Genomic DNA, 21,589 nt, shown 5'->3' with positions numbered 1-21,589 from the left:
GTCATAGTCCCAGCGCCACGCTAAAAGTAGAAAGGACAGCGGCAAATCCTTAAAAAAAAATTCAACATCTTTACAGTATATGTTGAAAAAAATCAAATACGGTGAAACTTTTTGAAAAAATACACTGAACAAATATAAAATATACAAATGAACAATTTATAGTATACATTGAACAATTTCTTAATATACGATGAACAAAATTTAAATACACAATTAACATTTCTCTAATATATGCTGAACAATTTAATAATATACAATGAGTATTTCTATAATACATGATGAACATTTTTATATTGCAAGGTGAACTATTTCATATTATATGATGCACATTTTCTTAATACGATGAAGATTTTTGTAATACGCAGTGAACTTTTTATATAATACACAATAAAGAGAAGAAGAACAGAAACAGAAAATAAAAAAGGAAACGTAAAAGAAAGAAAAAAAATGAAAGGAATAAAGGAACTTAGCAACGTAAAATAGGATCGCGCGTTACTTAGCAACAATGTGTAACATTTCGTAGGGGTAGCAAACACCCACGGGCTACACAGCCCACGTACTTGGCTCGGGCAGCCCACGGGCACAGAATAGGTAGCTTCGCCTTCCAACAGTCGATACGCAACGCAGCAAGAGTTAGTGCACGGCCAGTGGATTGCATGCATAATTGATCCAATGGCTAACATTAATTAGGGTGACGTGGCTGCATGAGAGGCCAAAAAAAATAATGGGAGGCTCCTATTTAGATATAGAAAGACTATACGTAGTATTTATTGTACTGTCTGGCACTATCATAAATTGAGCTGAGGTGTCCTTTGTCTTACTCTACGCTCCCAGCTAGGACCTCGACTCGGTCAATCTCGCGGCGCTATTTATATGCCAGCTCGCCGGTGGTGCACCACAGTGACCTATAGGCTATCATTGCGCAACAAAAAGCCAGCGTGTGAATCTGAGCGTAATCCTTCCATGGCACCAGTGGCCGGAGGTGCGGCGACGGCGATGCTGCAACTTCTCCTCGTCACTCACCTCATCGTTGCCACCTGCAGCAGCCAACAGGTCCAATTAGTATTCCACAAACAAGTCAATAATAATATGTATTTGAATCTGCCTTATAGTACTCCCTCTGTTTCTAAATATAAGTTTTTTTAAAGATTTCATCATAGATTACATATGGAGCAAAATGAATGAACCTATTATCTAAAATACGTCTATATACATCCGGATATAATCTCTATAATGGAATCGTTAAAAAGGCTTATATTTAGGAACAGAGAGAGTATATCATATTTATCCCACATTCTCTTCAATTTTGTGTCCATATACTAGTTGCTCTGATGACATTGTCGTTGAGTAGAATTTGTATGTGGCATCTGAGGTCCTCTTAGTTGTGGATAGAGCTCGGGAGTTGGGATGCATGGTTGGGTAGGAGGAAACAGGTTGGGAGAGTGAGCACATCCCTTTTTTTGTTTTTCTTGGGAGAGTGAGACTGTCGTTGGGCTGCTTGGTCATCTAGACTCTAATATTTGATTTTTCCACTTCCTCATAAGATTGAATATTATCTCTGATTCATGAACCGCAAAGTTGATTCGAGGATCATGTTAATCATGCACGAATTTTGAATCGCAAACCCAGTGAATCTAGAAGGTGTTAATCATGTTATTTATGCAATGAACTGCCTATAGTACATGATCGCGATGGAAAAAAGAAATGACCTTATTCTATCTCGTTCCCACTCCTCTCCCATCATGAGAGTCTTCACAAGTTTCTTGCCTCCTCCAACGGCCTCACTGGCCGGAGCGGGTATGGGAGAGGATGCCGCTCCGCTGGATCTAGTGCGAGCACTGAAAATGGTCCGTAATTACGATAAGGTGTTGACTAATTATAGAATTTTGAATTTTTGCACCCTCCATAACCACGAAAACCTGACGAGAGAGACCCCCCATAGGGAAGAAATCAACGGAGCAAGAACATGAAGGAGGCCTACCCCCATGCTTTCGATGGCGCGATTGCGCTACATCGAGCACCGCCATTTTCTGGTACCGCCCTCATCCATTCTTATCCCAATTGTAAACCTAGGGCATATCATTTAATCATGAAATTAATCATTTTTTAGCTAGGGAAATATATGCGTATTATATCTTCTAATGAATAAAATTAACCATTTCAAGATACGGAATATTATCTTTCACAGAAGAAAATCAATTATTTTTGAGATACGGAAGAATCTAGCAAATTAACCTATTGGTGCTTATAGTGCTGTAAAGGGAAATTGATTATTTTCAAGATATGACAGAATCATGGAAATTAATCAATTGATGTTTATGCTACAATCTGGCAAAATCATGAATCGAGTTGAGCTGTTCTTATTTCTTACTCTACCCTCCTGGTAGGACCTCGACTCGTCATCAATTGAGCTGAGGTGTGTTTTGTCATACTATACGCTCCCAGATAGAACCTCCACTCGGTCAACGATGTGGCACTATTTATGTGACAACTCACATGTGCAGCGTCATGCAGTTAGCTATGCTACAATTGCGCAACAAACAAAGTAGTATGCACCTGAGAATCATCCTTCAATGGCACTTATAATAAAGTGTCGAGCAGGTTTTCCCTTAAAAAAACTGCCGAAAGCGTAGCGCCATCCGTGCCACCACTGTGTGGTCTTAAGTTTATTTAATGCTAGCTATCCACCACACGTCTCATCAATAGAAAAAAAGCATCTATGCATACATAGGATACCGGTTGACCTTTTTTGTTTTTGCCTTTTTTAACAAGTTTGTAAAACACAGGGCCAAGTTTGTTGTTGCTTGCGGATCTACTCGATGCCGGACAGAGGTAGTAGACGATAACGATTCTTCTAGCCGAGTTGCTCCTTTGATCGGAGCGAGATGTAGTCGAGGGAATCTTCGGTGTCATCCTCCTCAATAAGGTCACAAGATTCCTAGAACTTGTGCTTGGTACAACCCTTACACGGATTTTCATAGCTATCGTTGTGGAGGAAGGAAAGAGATGGGAGGGGAAGGATCAGGCGGCCAACGAACTATGGTGCTCATCAATAACCGCCCAAATTTCTTAGCCCGATACAACAATTGCTGGGCCCTGAGGGCTTGGTGCTCTGACGTCCATCATGTGGCCGCCAATCCAAAAGGGTGCAGTTTCCCTGCCCTCAGCCTGGCGTCCATAGTTTGTTAATATGGTGATTTCATTAGCTGCTCTTTCAACAAGCATGTACTACAAGCCGTTCATTTTTTTCTTTGCCAAACGGTAGTGGAAATGAAATTGTTGGGCTCAATGACACAAACAAGAAAAAAGTCATGGTTTCCTCGTTATTAATACCCCAAAGTTTGGGGTTTTGTGAAATTTATTCTATTGTGCGTACACTTTTTTTCCATGACCCAACTACATCCGCAAATAAAACAATTCAAGCTATAGAGTATAATGACAAAGGAATGATTGCAGTGTGTAACTTGACCTACTTTAGTGGGACAGATAATTTTAAATTCATGTATGACCTCACATTAATATTTTTTTTCAGGTTTCTGAATGTAGAATAATATGCTTTCAAGCAAGTTTTAAAATAAAAAAATTGAACATGCTCGGGTATAGTAGTACTTTTTTATCCAGCTATAGAATACACTTCATACTCTCATTGCTGGTATTTATGTCCATGCAAATTCACATCAGGAAATTTTACCCACACTTCTATGTATTAATTTACCAAATTCAGTCAGTACAATAATTCTGTGTCGACAAAACAAATAGTTTATCATAACTTTAAGATGGAATAATCAGATTATTTAGGTCCAAAATACTTCTACATCAGGGGTACTACCACCTACTAGCTTTCGTCACTCTTGAAAGCTAATACATGTAAATTTTCATAGGCGGCAGGTCTCAGAGGAGCTGTTGTGCCTGCACTCGTCTCGGTGCCCATGCCGACAATCACGGCTGACTCACCAGATCAGTTCCGCGGCAAGCTTCGACTTCCACGTTTTGCTTTGCCAAGCCACTATGAGCTCAATTTCCGCCCTGACCTCATGTCCTACACCTCTGGTGTGGTGGCAATTACTGTCGTCGTCTTAGCACCGACCCGATTCCTCGTGCTCAATGTTATGGAACTCACCATTGACCTTGCATCCATTTACTTCAAGGTATGTAAATGGTGCACCCATCTGTAAACCAAAGGCAGCTTTCAAAGATCCTTCCATCCTCACGTCACATATATTAAACCCCGTCTTGAATAGTGTCATGGTTCCCAGTTGTCCCAATGTTTGGTGCCAACCGAGGTGGTGTTTTTCAAGGATGACCAAATTATGGTGCTCAGGTTCCGTAAAGAGCTTCCACTAGGTGAGGGTGTTCTTAGGGTGCACTTCAATGGCACCCTCAATCATGAGATGATGGGATTTTACAGGAGGTATGACATCCTTTTTGCATTTGTATTTCATGCACGAAAGCGTAATATTACCAATTGGTATTAGAAGTGTGAAACAATATACTCCAATAAAACTAAAGGGGTATGTGTGTGTGCACGCGCATTCATGTCTGTTTATGTATTTCATTTTATAATTCTATTCCTACGAGTAGAATATTTATTCTACATACGAGGCAGAAAAAACCGCAAGTCATGTAGTAGGAAAATTAGTAAGTCATGCAGAAACCTTGTAAGATGTGTAATAAAATTAATAAGACATCATGTGGATAAAGTTGCAAGCCACGTTAAAATAGTACTCCCTCAATTCCCTTATACAAGGCTATTATAAAAAATACCTTTTGTATATATACAAGGCCAATAACGGTAATCGAGGCAAAAATTAATGATGTTTCTTTGTATTAGCAACTTGTTTAATACTTAGTAAACAAACATGAGTTTTAGTAGGTTATGGTGCACCAGGAAAAGCCATGTTGTTTGTAACAAAATTATAGGTTAGACATGAACAAAATAGCAGAACACACATCAATTTAATTCTCATGCTCAGAAAAGCAGAAAATATATAATGTTGTATATGAATCCATGGAGCTATATACCCAAAAAAGGCTTTCACCCCGCTTTATATGTAAAACAATTGCCAACACATCGATCGAGACAGACCACAACACAACACACCAACACAAACTCACCCAAGACCGGATACATAGGTGTGATAGGCTTACAACAACATCAGCCCGATCGATATGAACTATAAGGAGCCGTTGGAGCTCTTTCCGGAGAACCCGCAAAGAGGTGAAGTTGAAAGACGAAGAAATGGGAGCTCCAAGACTGTGCCTTCATGAAGGACACAACACCAAAGCGCCGCCACCGTCCGATCCAAAGATCTAGATTTTCATCTGGAGCACGGCGAAAGGAAAAGGAGTAACCACAACGGAGACTTCAGGAAGATGACGATGCCCACGGACGTCGCCTCCATCGGCCTGGTCAAGCCAGACAGGGTTTTCACCCCGGCAGCAAACTCCGTCTTCACGGCCACAGATCAACAAAACTCCAGTGTAACGCCCTCGATGCGGCTATATCTCCCATGTGTCGAAGCACGACTTAGAGGCATAACCGCATTGAAAGCAATGTCGCAAGTGAGGTAATTTTCACACAACCCATGTAGATAAGTAAAGGGAAAAAAATACATAGTTGGCTTACAATCGCCACTTCACACAAAACATGAATAAAGCATTACAACATCCAAATACAATCAAGGTCCGACTACGGAACCAAAATAAAAGAAGAACCCCAAATGCGACAAGGTCCCCGATCGACCCCAACTGAGCTCCACTACTGATCAACTAGAACGAAACAACACAAAGGACAAGATCTTCATCGAGCTCCTCCTTGAGCTTGGTTGCGTCACCTGCTCTGTAACATCGGCACCTGCAAACTGGTTTTGGAAGTATCTGTGAGTCACGGGGACTCAGCAATCTCACACCCTCGCGATCAAGACTATTTAAGCTTATGGGTAAGGTAAAAGGTATGAGGTGGAGCTGCAGCAAACGACTAGCATATATGGTGGCTAACATACGCGTATGAGAGCGAGAAGAGAAGGCAAAGCACGATCGAGAAAACTATGATCAAGAAGTGATCCTAGAACAACCTACGTCAAGCATAACTCCAACACCGTGTTCACTTCCCGGACTCCGCCAGAAAGAGACCATCACGGTTACACACGCGGTTGATGCATTTTAATTAAGTTAAGGTTCAAGTTATCTACAACCAGACATTAACAAATTCCCATCTGCCCATAACCGCGGGCACGGCTTTCGAAAGTTCAAAACCCTGCAGGGGTGTCCCAACTTAGCCCATGACAAGCTCTCACGGTCAACGAAGGATATTCCTTCTAGCGGGAAGACCCGATCAGACTCGGAATCCCGGTTACAAGACATTTCGACAATGGTAAAACAAGTCCAGCAACACCGCCCGAATGTGCCGACAAATCCCGATAGGAGCTGCACATATCTCGTTCTCAGGGCACAGTCAAATGAGACATCCTACGAGTAAAACCAAACCTCAAGTTGCCCCGAGGTGGCCCCGCAGTCTGCTCGGTCGGACCAACACTCAGAGGAGCACTGGCCCCGGGGGGGGGGGGGGGGTTAAAATAATGATGACCCTTGGGCGCACGACCCCCAAGGGAAAAGAAAATGCTAGGTGGCGAATGGTAAAACCAATGTTGGGCATTGCTGGAAGAGTTTTATTCAAGGCGAACTGTCAAGGGGTTCCCATAATAGCCCAACCGCGTAAGGAACGCAAAATCCGGGAACATAACACCGATATGACGGAAACTAGGGCGGCAAGAGTGGAACAAAACACCAGGCATAAGGCCGAGCCTTCCACCCTTTACCAAGTATATAGATGCATTAATTAAATAAGAGATATTGTGATACCCCAACACGCAGAACAATGTTCCAACAAGGAACAAACTTCAATCTTCACCTGCAACTAACAACGCTATAAGAGGGGCTGAGCAAGCGGTAACATGGCCAAAAAACGGTTTTCTAGGACAAGGTGGTTAGAGGCTTGGTTTAACAATATGGGAGGCATGATAAGCAAGTGGTAGGTATCGCAGCATAGGCATAGCAAAAGAGCGAGCAACTAGCAAGCAAAGATAGAAGTGATTTCGAGGGTATGGTCATCTTGCCTGAGATCCCGCAAGGAAGAAGAACGAGTCCATGAAGAAGACAAATGGACGTAGCCGAACGGATCCTCACAACTCCAGAATGGAACCGAAGCTAACGAGGGAAACAACCCGGAAAGAAGCAAACAACATAGTAAACAACCATCACATAACATGGCATGATGCACAAACAAGTATGATCCATGTCCGGTTTAATGAAGCATGGCATGTCAAAAATGCACAAACAATCCTACAAATTAAGTGGAGCTCAATATGCAACGGGATGCATATTGACAAAACACCACAATCCATTATTTAGTTCGATCTTGTTTATGTACCCAACAATATTAAATGTTGTTAAGCATGTCAAGAGGTGAAACATAAAGGAATTATCTATCTAAACAATTTGATTGGGGCTGGATATAGCAAACAACAAATCCGGTAAATCCGCATATGCATTTAGCAAATTAATGCAAACAACAATTTTAAACATTCTTGATGTTGTTAACATGATGCGAATGACATGAACAAGATTATGCAATTTTTATTAAAAGTTGACAAGAGCATTATGAAGCACTTGTCACCGTGGTGGAGAGTAAAGAGGTGCCACGGCAACGATAAAGAAAACGGTGCCACGTCAACGTTCCAGTTCCGGAAACTTGATTGAGATGCCGGTGGAAAAGAACAAGTGTGACGGGAGCATGTCATGCGATGAACGGTGGGGTGCTCCCGGTTACCGGGTTCCCACGGGCCGACGACGGTGACAAGGCAAAAGAGGGGCAACGTGCACCGACAATTTGAGCATGGAGCAAACACGAGCATCTCATACACCACACATGCATTCGTTCACGGCGGTCGTCTCGGGGTTATACCTTCGAAGCGTGCGAGCGGGACAGTACTCGTTCAGTGCAAAGTAGAGGAAGTAGCCGTTCTCACGACGGCGGTAGTGGAAGTAGTCATTCTCGCACGCTCTAGGGTTGGCGGTAGAGGTTCTCGCGATCTCGGCGACGGTAGTGGTACATGTGACGTCGGGGTACTTGTCGGTCCGATCTTGGCGGCGTAGATGTACACGTTGTCGCGGTACTTGTCACATCATCGGGTGTAGTTGTACATGAGGGTCTTGACGAATCCGAAGGGGTACTTGACGGGTCCGGCCTTGGCGATTCAGATTTCGTAGTGTCCTGGTACTTGATGCAAAGAGGCAACGACTTGGCACGGTTCCGGTGGTCGAACAAGGCAGGGAAGCTCGGCCACGCGCGCTGCGTGCGACAGAGGACAAGCAGAGGAGTAGCAGCGCGAGGGAAGGCAGCGACGCAGGCGAGGAGCAGCCCCAACGACGGAGCTCCATGGGAGGCGTAGCCATGCGCGGCTGCTGGAGATCCTCAAGCAGAGAAGAAGCCGGCAGGCTGTGGTGCCCGGCGGCCCTGGCGACGCGGTAGGGCGAGCGAGCTCGACCCTCACGCCCATGGCGGCAAGGAGGAAGACCATGGAGGAGGTGCACGGGTCGCGGGCTCCTGGCGGGCAGAGTTAACGCAGGGGAGGCGCTGGTCCTGGCGCGGCGACGGGCTTTCCGGCGTCGGGGATGATGCAGGAGAGGAGAGGCCGGCGGCTGCGATACAAGAAGCAACCGAGGTGGCTTCCGGCCATGGCGACGGTGATGCGGGTCAAGGGCGGCGTCGCTCCTGGTTCCAGCAGGAGGAAGAATGTCCCAGTCGTCTTCGGGAGGCGCAAAGCAGAGGGAGGAGAGGAACTGCGAGCGAGAGAAGGTATCGGGCGAAGGGGAGAGGTCGAGGGATCTCTTGATCCCTCTGGCGGCGCGAGGGAAGATGCGAGGGAGAGGATCGATCGGGATGGGGTTGGCTCGGGCGCCTAGGGTTAGCGCAGGGCGCTGGGCCTAGGGTGCAAATGGCCTAGGGGGTCGGTGCAGGAGGCCCAGTGTGGAGGGCGCCGGCTGGGCCTTAGAAGGAGAATGGGCCTGCTGCTCTCTCTCACTCCTCTCTAAAACTTCTCCTTTTATCTCCCAAAACAGGAAAAAAATATCGAAGAAAAAAGAGAATAAAGGAAGTGATAGAATTTGCGCGGGAGGTTAATTTCCCCGGACTCATAAAGATGAGCTTGTACCAAGAAAATAGGAAAGAGCACACGTGTGAAGTTTGAATTCCAACTCATTTGAATTTAGTTCAAATGAGTGTGAGAAGGAAGTCGGTATTCGATAGGTTCAAAAATGTTGGGGATTTTGTTAGAGCTCCGGAAAATGGTGAAAGAATTATTGGCAAGACTAGAGAGTCGAAACTTGAAGAAGAAAAAGGCCAAGGGATTTAATATGCAAGTGGGTTCACGGGTGATTCCAAAACAATGGAATTTTAAATATAGCTCCCTAATAACGGGAGGATATGTTATAAAGAGAATCACCATGTGAATTCCCTCGGTTTAAATGGACCAAAGATCCATGCAATTTATTTAGAGAGTTTTAGTTAGCTTTGAGAAAAGATGGCATGATGACATGATGCAATGCACATGATGCAACGAACCAAACAAATCCCACAACGAAACCCGGAAACCCTCGAAGGCATCTGAAGCTCTGGTCTTGGGGCATTACAACACTCCACCACTACGAGAGGATCTCGTCCCGAGATCTAGGATGGCACCAGAGGGAAAAACGGAAGGGAAAGAGAAGAGGTAAAAACTAAGTTGCTTCTTTGACAAACGAATGAAACCAAAGAACCTTTAGATGTTGAACAAGTTGAACGGAAAAAAAACAACGAAGATGCACAAAGTTGAAAACACTCCGTTAGAAAAGTGGAACAAGGATCATTACTAGAACCCCGTAGGTTGAAAAACATGAGAAAAGGGTTGCAATGGACAAGAGGTACATCCAAACACTCCGGTTAAAAGGATAAGCACGAAAAGAATAAGGTCCTGACAAACAAGAAGATGAGTTGAAGAGAGCAACCTCACAAAGCCTCCGGAAGAAAAATATAAGAATGGACCCAAAAGAACAAGTTCTGCCTGAGATGAATTTGAGATAGCATCCTTAAAAAGAAGGATTGAACGGAGTTGTAGGAAAATCAACAACGAAAAGAATAAGCTTGATATGGTCTTATGGAATACATCTCCAATTATGAGGTGACAACCTGCCACTCACGGGAAAAAGAATTGGATTGATAAGAACAAGGAGACGAGAAACTTATTTCACCGGGAGGATAAAAGAAGAACTTGGGTCATTTATGAGCACCATAAATAGCAACAATCCTTAGGGAAAGCTTTAGGTGAAATATGACCCAAGATAATTCCAACGACGAGATTGATGGTTTTAAAATACATCATTCTTGACAAGATGTGAATCATGAAACATGAACTCAAATTATCAAGAATGACATAATACCACCTCCGATGATACTGTAGAAAGAATTGCACTCCGGATAGCAAGATGAAGAATGCTTGAACTCCTCTGAAAAGAATCTTGATGAACACTTCAAGAACGAATTAAATCCTTGATGAAACCATCATGTAGAACCTTCATGAAGAACTCCGGTAATGAAAGAATGATCAAACGAAAAGAAAGAGAAGTTGAAAGCACAAGGTGAATCCTTGCAATGATTTAGATGGATTTCCGTGATAATTAGAGCTTGGAACTCCGGGAAAGAAAGACGAGCACTTGAAACCAAGAATTTAATCATCGTGAACAAACTCCGGAAGAAAAGATTAACATATGGATGAAACAAGAATAAGAATTATACTATGTTTAACCTTCACCAATTAAATTGATGACAAACAACGGATCTGGCATATAACTTATTCTCGTAGAAAAGATTAAAAGAGATATAACATAAACTCAATGGACCACCGGTAAGATTTAACCAACGAATACATTGATATGATAATGAAGGAATAGAAATCTTGAACGAACCACCGTAAGAATTGAAAATGAACGAAGAGAAGATAAAGAAACACCGGGAAGAATTATAAAATGAACGAAGATGCTTGAGAGGATTTAGATACATGAGAACGAAGAGATCACGAGCCGATTAGAGATCACTTGAATGAAGCACCGGTAAAATTGGAGAATGATAGCTGAAAGCTGAGAATGAATAATCCCGAAATGATGGCCTTCGGAGAATCAAACTGAAAAGACTCATGAATTACTCCGGATGGGTGAAAAAGAATTCTGACAATCGAAAACAATTATGAGAGGATGGCAACAATCTCGAATGACGAATCTTGAAGAGAATGGAGCAAGGTTGAAAGAAGAATCTTCTTCGGTCTTCAAAATCTGAGAATGACGACGAGAAACACCACTAAATTGTTGAGATACTCCGGGATGAAAAATTAGAAAGGTTGAACCAACGATGAAAGAAAAGAATGACCTTGGAGAAAAGCATTTAACTGATGATAACTCATTCTTACGTTAAACTTTGAAATGAATTTGAGAATAACTCCGGAAGAATAAGAAGAGTCAGGTAAGATCCTGGAAAAAAACCTATGGGTTAGGGCCCACTCAAAAGATACATCGTTGAACGATTTAAAAGAAAGATTGCACCAGTTGAATTAGAAGGCTTGAATACGATAGGACCTCGAAATAGCTTGAATGAAAGCAGAGTGGAAAACACAAATCTTCGAGATATCTTCAGCACTCCGGAACAATTGAATAGCGAGAAGTGGAATGGTTATGAGGTGCACCGGCATAAAAAACATTGGGCAAAAGAAAAGACTATGCTCAATACCAAAGTTTGAATTGAATCCACCGGAGAAGAAAATGAGTGAAGAGTGACGAACTTGAAGCTCCGTTAGAATCTTCATGAGAATAGCCGGATAAGAACATTGACGGAAAAGGAATGGAGAGGCTTCACAACAATAAAATGATACTTGAATAAGAAATCTGGTTCCTTGAAGAAAAGGGTGGGAGGGAGGGAAAACAAAGGCAACTTGGAGACGGATGAAACAAACACCATTCAGAAGAAACTGATACTTAATCTTGCGGATGTTGAAATGATCGGCTTCACTTGAAGAGAAAACACACCGATTGAAAAAGAATTAACATGACAATCTCAATTGTCATGAAGGATTTGCATTCACATAGAAATGTGAGAACACCACTTATGAAAGGTATGGAATCAACATTTGACATTGAAGCAACTCGAATACCACAACTGAAAACAAAACAAAGGATTGGCTCGCAGTATAAGCCGGAACAAACATATGATAGAGATTTCGTCCGAAGTTTTCGTGGTGGGGCCTACACGGGCTCGATCGTACAACACCATCATGTACAAGGCAGTGCACATGACATACGAAGCGTCCCCGAGTCGGCATAGCAAAGGACTCTTTAAGACACAACGAGACCACTGTAAAACCAACTATGGATAGGCGGACCACTAGACGTCGAACCCCAATTTCAAATCATACATCTGGCGGAAAGATATCCTAAGAGCTACTTGAATTCCCACTTATAAACTCCCGAAATTTTCCCAGTTATGCAATCAGGTGTTGGGGATACAGGGGAAGCATAATATCTCACCCAAAACTAGCAAATCCTACATCCAGCTGTATCCATCCTTCAACACATAACCAAGAAACCTTCGGAAATCGTTTACCTCAACTTTTGAAAAGCATCCGTTATACGAGTTATGGCAATACTCCCGAACTCCCGCCCCAGTACTGGGTGGCATCGAGGTTATCTCACCAACAACTGCATAAAAGAGTTTTTCGATGTCGGCGAAATTAAACTCAGGTATTCCAGAACTGCAACGATAAAATTGTGATGACAACACCTCGGAGCTCAACTCCCCGGGACACTGCCACAACCCCTAAATGACAGGAGGCACCAAGAACAATGTTCTCGTCACAAATCGATTGGAACGATTCCAAGATACCCGCGTGATCCTCATTTTTTTTAGTGAAATTTGAGAAGAGAAGAGTCAAAAATCTACGTCAGGATGCCTCACCAGAGCGACGAAGGGACTAAGGAGTAAAAAGAAGTCCAAACTCTCCGATATATATAATTCCTAAATGACTCAAAACATTTTTCTAGACTCAAAAACGCCAGCTATTCGATCAAGCAGGGGGGCTCCTAAGGTCGGGGAAGGCTCTGATTACCAACTTGTAATGCCCTCGATGCGGCTATATCTCGCACGTGTCGAAGCACGACTTAGAGGCATAACCGCATTGAAAGCAATGTCGCAAGTGAGGTAATCTTCACACAACCCATGTAGATAAGTAAAGGGGAAAAAATACATAGTTGGCTTACAATCGCCACTTCACACAAAACATGAATAAAGCATTACAACATCCAAATACAATCAAGGTCCGACTACGGAACCAAAATAAAAGAAGAACCCCAAATGCGACAAGGTCCCCGATCGACCCCAACTGGGCTCCACTACTGATCAACTAGAACGAAACAACACAAAGGACAAGATCTTCATCGAGCTCCTCCTTGAGCTTGGTTGCGTCACCTACTCTATAACATCGGCACCTGCAAACTAGTTTTGGAAGTATCTGTGAGTCACGGGGACTCAGCAATCTCACACCCTCACGATCAAGACTATTTAAGCTTATGGGTAAGGTAAAAGGTATGAGGTGGAGCTGCAGCAAGCGACTAGCATATATGGTGGCTAACATACGCAAATGAGAGCGAGAAGAGAAGGCAAAGCACGATCGAGAAAACTATGATCAAAAAGTGATCCTAGAACAACCTACGTCAAGCATAACTCCAACACCGTGTTCACTTCCCGGACTCCGCCGGAAAGAGACCATCACGGTTACACATGTGGTTGATGCATTTTAATTAAGTTAAGGTTCAAGTTATATACAACCGGACATTAACAAATTCCCATCTGCGCATAACCGCGGGCACGACTTTCGAAAGTTCAAAACCCTGCAGGGGTGTCCCAACTTAGCCCATGACAAGCTCTCACGGTCAACGAAGGATATTCCTTCTAGCGGGAAGACCCGATCAGACTCAGAATCCCGGTTACAAGACATTTCGACAATGGTAAAACAAGTCCAGCAACACCGCCCAAATGTGCCGACAAATCCCGATAGGAGCTGCACATATCTCGTTCTCAGGGCACAGTCAGATGAGACATCCTACGAGTAAAACCAAACCTCAAGTTGCCCCGAGGTGGCCCCGCAGTCTGCTCGGTCGGACCAACACTCAGAGGAGCACTGGCCCGGGGGGGGGGGGGGTTAAAATAATGATGACCCTTGGGCGCGCGACCCCCAAGGGAAAAGAAAATGCTAGGTGGTGAATGGTAAAACCAATGTTGGGCATTGCTGGAAGAGTTCTATTCAAGGCGAACTGTCAAGGGGTTCCCATAATAGCCCAACCGCGTAAGGAACGCAAAATCCGGGAACATAACACCGATATGACGGAAACTAGGGCGGCAAGAGTGGAACAAAACACCAGGCATAAGGCCGAGCCTTCCACCCTTTACCAAGTATATAGATGCATTAATTAAATAAGAGATATTGTGATACCCCAACACGCAGAACAATGTTCTAACAAGGAACGATCTCCATGTTCCAACAAGGAACAAACTTCAATCTTCACCTGCAACTAACAACGCTATAAGAGGGGCTGAGCAAGCGGTAACATGGCCAAACAACGGTTTGCTAGGACAAGGTGGTTAGAGGCTTGGTTTAACAATATGGGAGGCATGATAAGCAAGTGGTAGGTATCGTAGCATAGGCATAGCAAAAGAGCGAGCAACTAGCAAGCAAAGATAGACGTGATTTCGAGGGTATGGTCATCTTGCCTGAGATCCCGCAAGGAAGAAGAACGAGTCCATGAAGAAGACAAATGGACGTAGCCGAACGGATCCTCACAACTCCAGAACGGAACGGAAGCTAACGAGGGAAACAACCCGGAAAGAAGCAAACAACATAGTAAACAACCATCACATAACATGGCATGATGCACAAACAAGTATGATGCATGTCCGGTTTAATGAAGCATGGCATGTCAAAAATGCACAAACAATCCTACAAATTAAGTGGAGCTCAATATGCAACGGGATGCATATTGACAAAACACCACAATCCATTATTTAGTTCGATCTTGTTTATGTACCCAACAATATTAAATGTTGTTAAGCATGTCAAGAGGTGAAACATAAAGGAATTATCTATCTAAACAATTTGATTGGGGCCGGATATAGCAAACAACAAATTCGGTAAATCCGCATATGCATTTAGCAAATTAATGCAAACAACAATTTTAAACATTCTTGATGTTGTTAACATGATGCGAATGACATGAACAAGATTATGCAATTTTTATTAAAAGTTGACAAGAGCATTATGAAGCACTTGTCACCGTGGTGGAGAGTAAATAGGTGCCATGGCAACGATAAATAAAACGGTGCCACGGCAACGTTCCGGTTCCGGAAACTCAATTGAGATGCCGGTGGAAAAGAACGAGTGTGACGGGAGCATGTCATGCAATGAACGGTGGGGTGCTCCCGGTTACCGGGTTCCCATGGGCCGACGACGGTGACAAGGCAAAAGAGGGGCAACGTGCACCGAAAATTTGAGCATGGAGCAAACACGAGCATCTCATACACCACACATGCATTCGTTCACGGGCGGTCGTCTCGGGGTTATACCTTCGAAGCGTGCGAGCGGGACAGTACTCATTCAGTGCAAAGTGGAGGAAGTAGCCGTTCTCACGACGGCGGTAGTGGAAGTAGTCGTTCTCGCACGTTCTAGGGTCGGTGGTAGAGGTTCTCGCGATCTCGGCGACGGTAGTGGTACATGTGACGTCGGGGTACTTGTCGGTCCGGTCTTCGCGGCGTAGATGTACACGTTGTCGGGGTACTTGTCACATCATCGGGTGTAGTTGTACATGAGGGTCTTGACGAATCCAAAGGGGTACTTGACGGGTCCGGCCTTGGCGATTCAGATTTCGTAGTGTCCTGGTACTTGATGCAAAGAGGCAACGACTTGGCACGGTTCCGGTGGTCGAACAAGGCAGGGCAGCTCGGCCACGCGCGCTGCGTGCGGCAGAGGACAAGCAGAGGAGTAGCAGCGCGAGGGAAGGCAGCGACGCAGGCGAGGAGCAGCCCCAACGGCGGAGCTCCATGGGAGGCGTAGCCATGCGCGGCTGCTGGAGATCCTCAAGCAGAGAAGAAGCCGGCAGGTTGTGGTGCCCGGCGGCCCTGGCGACGCGGTAGGGCGAGCGAGCTCGACCCTCGCGCCCATGGCGGCAAGGAGGAAGACCATGGAGGAGGTGCACGGGTCGCGGGCTCCTGGCGGGCAGAGTTAACGCAGGGGAGGCGCTGGTCCTGGCGCGGCGGCGGGATTGCCGGCGTCGGGGATGATGCAGGAGAGGAGAGGCCGGCGGCTGCGATACAAGAAGCAACCGAGGCGGCTTCCAGCCATGGCAACGGTGATGTGGGTCAAGGGAGGCGTCGCTCCTGGTTCTAGCGGGAGGAAGAACGTCCCAGTCGTCTTCGGGAGGCGCGAAGCAGAGGGAGGAGAGGAACTGCGAGTGAGAGAAGGTATCGGGCGAAGGGGAGAGGTCGAGGGATCTCTTGATCCCTCTGGCGGCGCGAGGGAAGATGCGAGGGAGAGGATCGATCGGGATGGGGTTGGCTCGGGCGCCTAGGGTTTGCGCATGGCGCTGGGCCTAGAGTGCAAATGGCCTAGGGGGGCCGGTGTCGTGGTTCTAACTCTGACAGTGATGTAGGGGGGTAAGTATGGAGAGGCGAGGTCTTAGCTATGGAGAGGTTGTAAGGACGCAAGGTTTACGAGTTCAGGCCCTTCTCGGAAGAAGTAAAAGCCCTACGTCTCGGAGCCCGGAGGCGGTCGACTGGATTATGTGTGTATGAGTTATAGAGGTGCGAACCCTTGTCTCGGAGGAGGGGGGTGGCTTATATAGAGTGCGCTAGGACCCCGGCCAGCCCACGTTACGAAGGGTTCAATGTACATTAAGGTAGGGCATTACTGATAACGCTAGTAATAAAGTGCTATGATGACCATAACAACTACTTAATGACCGACCGTTAGCGTGCGGAGTGACTTTAGGTCTCCTGGCCGTCGAGTGGTTGGATCTTGGTCGAGTAATTGCTTCTTGGTCGAATGTCTTCGAGTCTGTCGAGTGGAACACCTCCAAGTCAATTGAAAGGTGATTTATTCTAGAGGTGTCCTTGGGTAGGGCAGTTAGGATAGGTCCGTGACCCTACCCTAGGTACATAGCTTCATCATTAGCCCCCGAATGGATCGAGGTTTGAGTGGGGAAGGAGCTGAGGACTTCTCCGACTCGTTTTCTATGCCATGAGCATATATTGTTTTGGATCAATGGACCTGAGTGATGACAGCAACTCCCTTTTCAGTCGCCTTGACCCATTCTTAATTCTTTGCCGAGTGAGTTTCTTTACTTGTAAGGCTCCGAGTGACGGTGCGGAGGAGATCTTTGATCTGACAAGTTATTTGCTGCCCGTGGATTTAGTGGGATCCGAATTTTGGGAAGCGCGCGGGACGGGGGAGGCCACAGTAATCGGATGAGGTAGAGCGGAGCCGCCTCGATCCCCGCGCCACCTTTTTCGCCACGTATCGCTCGTGCGGTCGTTACGGGTTTTGACAGAGCCATCTGGGCCTACCTGTTAGCCACTCGGAAGCGGCCTCATATAAGGCGTTGGACCGGAGTCTCCCAAACAGTGCGCCCCATTATCTCTTCTCCTCCTCACGCCTCTTCTCTGCGCTCGCTCTCGCTCCAGCGCCACCGCGCCACATGCGTCTCATCGGAGACAATGGTGAAGGAGAAGACAGCGGCTCTGGAGCGGGCAAAGAAGGCGACGGCGCGGTCAAAGGGGAAGGCGACGAGCCAGGGCGGATCTTCCTCGCGGACTGGCCTGCCGAAGGGTTGGATCCAGGGCGACTGGATCCACTCGAGGATCTCCCAAGAAGACCTCGATGACCTGGCTGAGGGAGGGCTGATCCCCTACGACTCGGCGCGGCTTCCGGGGAAGGAGTCCGAGCCGCAACCCCGGGAGGGTGAGCGCGTTCTTCTTGCCACCCACGTCGACCGTGGGTTTTCCTTGCCTCCTCAACCTTTCTTCTGAGGGTTTCTGAACTTCTTTGGGGCTCAACTCCACCATTTTACCCCCAACTCAATCGTTTATCTTGCAGCGTTCATTTCCTTGTGTGAGAACTTCTTGGGTTGTCGACCTCACTGGGGTCTTTTCAAGCATATTTTCACTTGTCGCTCCCAGACAGTGAAAAAGGCTAATCCGAGTGACGAGAGGACCCAAGTGATCCAGATGTGTGGGGGTCTTGGCATCCAGACGAGGGGAAAAAGCTCCTTCTCGGCCATGATTCTTCCCGACTCAGTTCACGGATGGCAGTTGACCTGGTTTTACTGTAAAGACCAGTCGACGCCAGGGCAATCGACTGGCCTCCCTCCCTTTACCATGGACCGAGTGGAAAAACCCTCCCCTTTGAAGGTGCTCCCGGAGGAGAAGGCGCACGTGAAGGTGTTGGTCAACCGAGTGGTCCAGCCGATGTCGACGATTGGCTTGTGGATCTGTGCAAGCATTTCGAGTGCTGTAACGTCAGGCCTGAGGAATTTGTCAAGTTCGCTTCCTTCCAACTCAAAGATCAAGCTGCAGAATGGTTCCAGCAGTACAAGGATTCCAGAGGTGGACGTGTTATCACTTGGGATGAATTCCGTCAAGATTTCAGAGCTCACCATATCCCTCAGAGCGTGGTTGAAAGCAAGCGTGAGGAATTCCGCAACCTGAAGCAAGGCTCTTTGTCTGTCTATGACTACAACAAGTTGTTTCAGAAGCTCGCCCGCTTTGCTAAGCAGGACGTCCCTGATGAGAAGAGCATGATATACCAGTTTAGGGGTGGTCTCAGAGAAGAAATTCAGCTAGCTCTTGTTCTCTTTGAGCCCTTGAGGTACGATGAGTTCTACAACATGGCATTGAAGCAAGAGGCTGCTTAACTGAGGTGTGATGCTTCCAAGAAGCGAGTCAGAGATGTTACTACTTCTTCCTCTACTCAAGTGGCCAAGCAGCAGAAGTATTGGCTTCCTCCTCCTCCATTCCGCCAGCCGTATCAGCAGAAGAGCAAAGGTGGCAGTGGATCTTCCCACCCACCCAACCCTGGCTTTCAGAACAAGACTTCGTCTCAAGCTCCAAGATCAAGTGCTCCGTACCACCGTCTGCTTTCAGAGGTCACGTGCAACAAGTGCCAACAGAAGGGTCACTATGCCAACAAGTGTCTCAACCAGAGGCGTCTTCCTCCTCCTCCTCCTGTGAGGTCGGCGAGTACAACTGTGGTCAAGCATAACCCCAAGCACGCCAAGGTCAACTTGATGAATGCAGCTCAGGCAGAGGATTCATCAGATGTCATCATGGGTAACCTTCCTGTTAATGATATTCCCGGTAAAGTTCTTTTTGACACTGGTGCATCGCATTGTTTCATTTCCAAACCTTTTGCATCGAAGTATCAATGCGACTATCAGTATCTGCAAAATTCTTTGCAAATCATGTCACCGGGCAAGCAAATGACAGCTAATTTCTGTGTCCCGGATATTACTATCATGTTGGGCGACTACAAATTTCTAGCTTCTCCTATTGTTCTGGGTGATTCGGATATTGATCTTATTCTCGGAATGGATTGGCTTTCTAAGCACAAGGCACATCTTGATTGTGCAGTCAGGCAGATTCAATTGACTCATTCGTCTGAGGATGTAATTGTCTTTGCCGCTCATGATGATACCGTCCGTCTGTTTTCTCTCAATGAGAAGGGTGAACTGGATGCGATCTCGCAAATTCCAGTCGTTTGCGAATATCAAGACGTCTTTCCAGAAGAGCTTCCAGGAATGCCTCCGCACCGGCCAGTTGAATTCGTTATTGATCTTGAGCCTGGCACGGAACCAGTGTGCAAGCATCCTTACAAGCTCGGACCTGAAGAGTTGAAGGAGCTGAAGAAGCAACTCGATATTCAAGAGAGAATGGGTCTCATCCGTCCTAGTTCTTCTCCGTGGGGTTGTGGTGTTCTTTTTGTGAAGAAGAAGGATGGAACGGACCGACTTTGTGTTGATTGCCGTCCATTGAACAAGAAGACCATCAAGAACAAATACCCACTTCCCAACATCAATGAGCTGTTCGAACAACTCAAAGGTGCCCAAGTATTCTCCAAGCTTGATCTCCGTATGGGTTATCATCAGATTCGAATCCGTGAGCAAGATATTCCCAAGACGGCTTTCAGGACAAGCTATGGTTCATATGAATACACTGTCATGTCTTTTGGCCTCGTCAACGCTCCTCGGACTTTCTCTCGCATGATGAACTTCATCTTCAACGCCTACACCAATGACTTCGTTTTGGTCTATCTTGACGACATTCTGGTTTTCTCGAAGAACAAGGAAGATCATGCCAAGCACTTGCGTTTGGTTCTTGATAAGCTCAGGGAACACCAGTTCTACGCCAAGTTCTCCAAGTGTGAATTTTGGCTCGATGAGGTTCTTTATCTTGGTCATATCATCTCTGCCAAGGGCATTGCGGTGAATCCTGAGAAGGTGTCTGCAATTGTGAATTGGGAACCTCCTCAGAACGTGAAGCAACTCCGTAGCTTCCTCGGTCTCGCAAGCTACTGTCGAAGATTCGTTGAAAACTTTTCTAAGATTGCGAAGCCTCTCTCAAATCTTCTCCAGAAGCACGTCAAGTACGTTTGGTCTCCGGAGTGTGACATTGCTTTCAACACTTTGAAAGAGAAATTGATCACTGCTCCAGTTCCGACTCCGCCTGATGAATCCAAGCCGTACGAGGTCTTTTGTGATGCCTCTCTCCAAGGTCTTGGCGCAGTATTGATGCAAGAGAAGAAAGTTGTTGCTTATACCTCCCGCCAGTTGAAGCCCAATGAGAAGAACTACCCCACTCATGATCTCGAGTTGGCGGCAGTTGTGCACGCTCTTTTGACTTGGAGACATCTCTTATTGGGAAGAAAAGTGGACATCTTCACTGACCACAAGAGTCTCAAGTACATCTTCACTCAGCCTAATCTCAACCTCAGGGAAACTCGATGGGTCAAAATGATTCAAGAGTATAATCCGAGTATCGAGTATACTCCAGGCAAGGCCAATGTGATTGCTGACGCATTGAGCAGAAAGGCTTATTGCAACAGTCTTATTCTCAAGCCTTATCAACCCGAGCTTTGTGAAGCTTTCCGCAAACTTAACCTGCAAGTTGTTCCTCAAGGTTTCCTCGCCAACCTTCAAGTCTCTCCTACCTTGGAAGACCAGATTCGCCAAGCCCAGCTTCTTGATGCTATGGTGAAAAAGGTGAAGATTGGGATTGCCAAGAGTCAACCCAAGTACAAGTGCTACCGCCTTGATGACAAGGACACTCTCTTCTTCGAGGATCTTATTGTTGTACCCAAAGGTGACCTCTGTAAAGTGATCATGGATGAGGCTCACAATTCTCTCCTCTCCATCCACCCTGGGAGCACGAAGATGTATCAGGACCTCAAGCAGGCTTATTGGTGGACTC

The 21,589-nt window shown here is 45.9% G+C and overlaps 1 protein-coding gene across 1 annotated transcript in view; it reads left to right on the top strand.

Annotated features, from left to right (window-relative positions):
* Positions 1 to 912: 912 nt before the first annotated feature.
* The window catches only part of LOC147970422 (aminopeptidase M1-C-like), a 43,162-nt gene continuing 22,485 nt past the window's right edge, over positions 913 to 21,589 (top strand). The window contains exons 1-3 of the mRNA XM_087522651.1: positions 913 to 1,053; positions 3,882 to 4,148; positions 4,257 to 4,411. Of these exons, the coding sequence (XP_087378777.1) occupies positions 964 to 1,053; positions 3,882 to 4,148; positions 4,257 to 4,411 (512 nt within the window). The 5' untranslated portion in view covers positions 913 to 963. The remainder of the gene's footprint in view (positions 1,054 to 3,881; positions 4,149 to 4,256; positions 4,412 to 21,589) is intronic.

Source organism: Triticum urartu, chromosome 5A (assembly GCF_056163025.1).
Source record: "Triticum urartu cultivar PI428250 chromosome 5A, HENAU_Tu73, whole genome shotgun sequence".
Classification (NCBI taxonomy): Eukaryota; Viridiplantae; Streptophyta; class Magnoliopsida; order Poales; family Poaceae; genus Triticum; species Triticum urartu.
This window is presented reverse-complemented; position numbering and strand designations above follow the sequence as displayed.